The sequence below is a fragment of the Gobius niger genome (assembly GCF_951799975.1).
Source record: "Gobius niger genome assembly, chromosome: 9".
In the NCBI taxonomy this organism is placed as follows: Eukaryota; Metazoa; Chordata; class Actinopteri; order Gobiiformes; family Gobiidae; genus Gobius; species Gobius niger.
In genome coordinates, this window is record NC_136860.1 from 250,327 (window position 1) to 255,000 (window position 4,674).

Consider the following 4,674-nt stretch of genomic DNA (forward strand, 5'->3'; position numbering starts at 1 on the left):
AGCATGAGACGAGTCTGTGAAGGATTTCTAGCCTAAACCTCTGTTGTAACTTAAATAAAGTCATTATTTTAAACTAAAGCTCTTTTTTCCTGATGTTTTTGTTCCGGACTCTGGTTCTGTCTCTGTAACTGATCCACATGAAACAAAAACTGTCTCAGAGTCCAGCGTCTTCTCTCCTATGACCGTCTCATTCAGGCGTCTGAAGGTGGAGACGAAAGGAGTTTGAGCAGCAGATGAGTGTGGCCGGTTTGTGAATAACGATCAGGGAAACTCTCATAATCACAGGACGTTTCAGACGCAGCAGGAGCCACGAGGGTTAGGGTTACGAACGAAACGTCACGATAAAAGAAAAAGCTAACGATGGCCATAACTTTCTGTTTAAAGGAACAGGCACCGCTTTTCCAGACTGAGATCTGTTCTTACCTGAGCTTAGACGAGTTGATGTGTACCTGTCTGGTCTTTGTGTGTGCGCTCGGTCACGCACAAAGACCAAAGATGTTGTTAGCATTTGGCCTCTCCCAGTGTATTTCTATGGCTCCAAACATGGTGAAGTTAGACTGAGCTCAAAGACAGGTACGGATCAGCTCGTCTAAGTTCAGGTAAGAACATCTCAGTGGAAGTTTCATGTTCCTTTAACTTTAATGGGCAAATGATAAAATCACAGAATTCAGTTCCTTTTTCTGTCTCCTACCTCTAGGGGGCGTTATCTGAACGGCAATGATCTAAGTGTGGAATCAAAAGTACTTTAACAAACTGAAATATGCTTCAGTTTGCACTTATGGACTGGCACAGATGTTTTCTCTCTTTAATCTGTACAACAGAGGTTTAGGCCCAGTTATTAAAACAAGTTTTATTTATTTTAGCAATAATTGACGTTGTTGTTGTTGCAAATGGGACATTAAGGAAAACAGCAACTTTAATTAAATAAGGTGTGGGCCCTTTCAGTTCTGTATGATTAACTAAATAAGAGAAGTACATTACAAAATACTGCAAAGGTATTTATCCTACCAATGAACTTGTCTCCAAATTCACAGATAAAGACTCAAAATGTTGCTTCTGTCAGACGCCCACCTCTCCTATTCCTGTTCATCAAGCTCCAAATTCTGGAACGATGCCGAAATCTATTTATCCCAAAAATGGTCAACTACGAACTCCTTCAAGTTGGAAAACATAATAACCTGTTTCATGCACCAAAAGAAAAACACTGAAACAATAGTCGACCTATTTATTCTACTAGGGAAATATCACATACACAAAGCCTCACAATCCAAACCCAAAGTTCTCCTGATCGAGATTAAAAACCACATGTTACCAAACGTATAACAAACACAAATCAATAAACCTAATCAACATATATGAAGAATTTTCATTCCTGTTTAACTGGTGTTGTTTTGTTTGTTTTTGTTTAGCTTTATATCATTATTTTGTGTTTTGTTCTCTCATGTCTCTGTCTTAGAGTTACAGAACGGCACCTGTAAAATGCTCTTTAAGTAAAGCAAGGATGAAGGAATCGGACATGAATGTTTAAGAATATAAGATGTACATAATGTATATATATGTATATATGATTTAATGTATATAAATTAAAAAAGGGATAATGAGGCGCGTGTCCTTTACGCACGAGCCCACAGCGCCTCCTGTGTCCAAACATGAGCAGCACAAACAGCACCAGAGACAGACTCCAGTATTTCACATGTTTACAACAGTTTAACCATGACACACGTGTGTTTAACATGTATGTAGCATGTGTTTAACATGTATGTAGCATGTGTTTAACATGTTTTAATCCTCAAGTAAACCCTCCTCTCTCTCCTCTGACGTCACGCGTAAAGATAAGTTTCACTTTCCGTTTGTGGTAAAGCAGGAAAAGCTCCGACAGCAGCGGCTCCTCCACAAACACGAGCACAAACACGGTTTATTTAGATCCAGATCTTCTTTAAAACCTCCCTGAGTTTGGACATGTCTGAGCTGAGACACGACGCGGACGTTCACCAGGAGGTAAAACTATCTAAGCTCATGTTTTATATTATATTACTGACGGAGCTGCGATTATCCGGCCTTAATAAAACTGTCTCACTCTCATGTTTAACTGACGGAGCTGCGATTATTAATCCACCGTTTAATGTCCTTATGTTTATGTCACTTTTACCCCGCGTTTGGAAACGTGTTTATTTACGCGTCAGTGATTCTGTTTTTGTTTCTGGAAATCGCACTGTATTTACACATGTTTATTCAGTATTAAACATGTTTATTCAGTATTAAACATGTTTATTCAGTATTAAACATGTTTATTCAGTATTAAACATGTTTATTCAGTATTAAACATGTTTATTCAGTATTAAACATGTTTTTCTGAGTGTTGAGTGGCAGGTGAATCCCTCACTTCCTCCTCTCTCTCTCTCTCTCTCTCTCTCTCTCTCTCTCTCTGTGTTGTTGTTTTTGTGGCGCATGCGCAGGACGGAGCTGCAGCTGCTGTGGCTGAAGCCCAAAGGGAGCTGGAGCAGTGGAAGGTGAGTTTATGATCATGACTCTGACTCCACAGCCGTAAAATAAGGCTTTGTTTAACCTCTTAACCCCCGCCTTGACCGAGCGCATTCCCTCCAGTTCAGCTTTACCCAAATCTAAAGCTCACAGCCTCGAGCCCAGAGTAACGCCTCGTCTGAGGCGACACAGTCGATCCAAACAGACCTTTCTCCTCACGGTGACGTCACTTTTGGACTTTTCTGTCACGTTTTTGTCGCTGTTTTGAAGCTTTTAGATTTGGGTAAAGCCGAATCGGGGGTGAACTCAGTGTAAAGACAGAGAATCCAGCATTAGAGAGTATAGTTTTTTCTTGTCTTTTGTCAAAATTTGCCGGACTAATGTTAACCCTTTACTGAGGAGGACCATCTGTGTGAAGCTCAAAGACCTTCATCAGGTGGACCTCCTGCTTCTCCTGCAGTAAAGTTATATCCTAATAAACTAAACTCTACAATATGAAGACGATCACTCAATACACTTGTAGAACCTCTGACATCTGGGGGAAAGAGCAGCCTCTAAATCCAAAGGTTTCTGAGTGAGCAGATGTTTGATGATGTTCCTGTGAGTGAGCAGATGTTTGATGATGTTCCTGTGAGTGAGCAGATGTTTGATGATGTTCCTGTGAGTGAGCAGATGTTTGATGATGTTCCTGTGAGTGAGCAGATGTTTGATGATGTTCCTGTAAGTGAGCAGATGTTTGATGATGTTCCTGTAAGTGTGTTTAACAGACGTGACACAGACCAAAGTTCAGCCTCAGACATGTTTGTCTGTAAACGTGCTCACAAACACTAAAGTCTGAGCAGAAGAGGTTCTTACACTCTGCAGTTCACACGTGTTCAGTGAACATGTGGAGGAACAAACTTCATCTAACCCTGACCTGGGAGGAGCCTCTGGGAGGAGCCTCTGGGAGGAGCCTCTGGGAGGAGCCTCTGGAGGAGCCTCTGGGAGGAGCCTCTGGGAGGAGCCTCTGGGAGGAGGAGCCTCTGGGAGGAGCCTGTGGGAGGAGCCTCTGGGTTCACGAGTTGTTTCTGAAACGTTTCAGCGTAAAGTGGAGGCGAAAGACGACGCCAAATCTCGACTGATCCTGGAGAAGCTGGATATGGAACAAGAGAAGAAGAAAAGCAACAATCTGATGATGGAGCTGATCAGGAAACAAGAAGGTCTTCAGAGAGAACTTCTCCAGAGCAGCAGGACAATACAGGTACTACTACGAATACTAAAACTACAAATACTACTACTACTACTGCTACTACCACCAGTGTTGGGCAGCGTTACTTTGAAAGTATCTGGTTGATCACTCAAACACATAAAGCTCTGAGTTTGTTGCTACATGAGATCTTCTAAAGCTGAGTTTGTTGCTACATGAGATCTTCTAAAGCTGAGTTTGTTGCTACATGAGATCTTCTAAAGCTGAGTTTGTTGCTACATGAGATCTTCTAAAGCTGAGTTTGTTGCTACATGAGATCTTCTAAAGCTCTGAGTTTGTTGCTACATGAGATCTTCTAAAGCTCTGAGTTTGTTGCTACATGAGATCTTCTAAAGCTCTGAGTTTGTTGCTACATGAGATCTTCTAAAGCTCTGAGTTTGTTTCTACATGAGATCTTCCACAGCTCTGAGTTTGTTGCTACATGAGATCTTCTAAAGCTGAGTTTGTTGCTACATGAGATCTTCTAAAGCTGAGTTTGTTGCTACATGAGATCTTCTAAAGCTGAGTTTGTTGCTACATGAGATCTTCTAAAGCTGAGTTTGTTGCTACATGAGATCTTCTAAGGCTGAGTTTGTTGCTACATGAGATCTTCTAAAGCTGAGTTTGTTGCTACATGAGATCTTCTAAAGCTCTGAGTTTGTTGCTACATGAGATCTTCTAAAGCTCTGAGTTTGTTGCTACATGAGATCTTCTAAAGCTCTGAGTTTGTTGCTACATGAGATCTTCTAAAGCTGAGTTTGTTGCTACATGAGATCTTCTAAAGCTGAGTTTGTTGCTACATGAGATCTTCTAAAGCTGAGTTTGTTACTACATGAGATCTTCTACAGCTGAGTTTGATGCTACATGAGATCTTCTAAAGCTGAGTTTGTTGCTACATGAGATCTTCTAAAGCTCTGAGTTTGTTGCTACATGAGATCTTCTAAAGCTCTGAGTTTGTTTCTACATGA

General features: G+C 41.1%; 1 protein-coding gene across 2 annotated transcripts in view; it reads left to right on the forward strand.

Moving 5' to 3' along the window:
* Positions 1–1,915: 1,915 nt before the first annotated feature.
* nmi (N-myc (and STAT) interactor) overlaps positions 1,916–4,674 on the forward strand; it is a 19,504-nt gene continuing 16,745 nt past the window's right edge. For both annotated transcript variants that reach the window (XM_079563314.1, XM_079563315.1), the window contains exons 1-3: positions 1,916–1,998; positions 2,457–2,510; positions 3,563–3,721. In XM_079563314.1, coding sequence (XP_079419440.1) covers positions 1,960–1,998; positions 2,457–2,510; positions 3,563–3,721 — 252 coding nt within the window. In that variant the 5' untranslated portion in view covers positions 1,916–1,959. The remainder of the gene's footprint in view (positions 1,999–2,456; positions 2,511–3,562; positions 3,722–4,674) is intronic.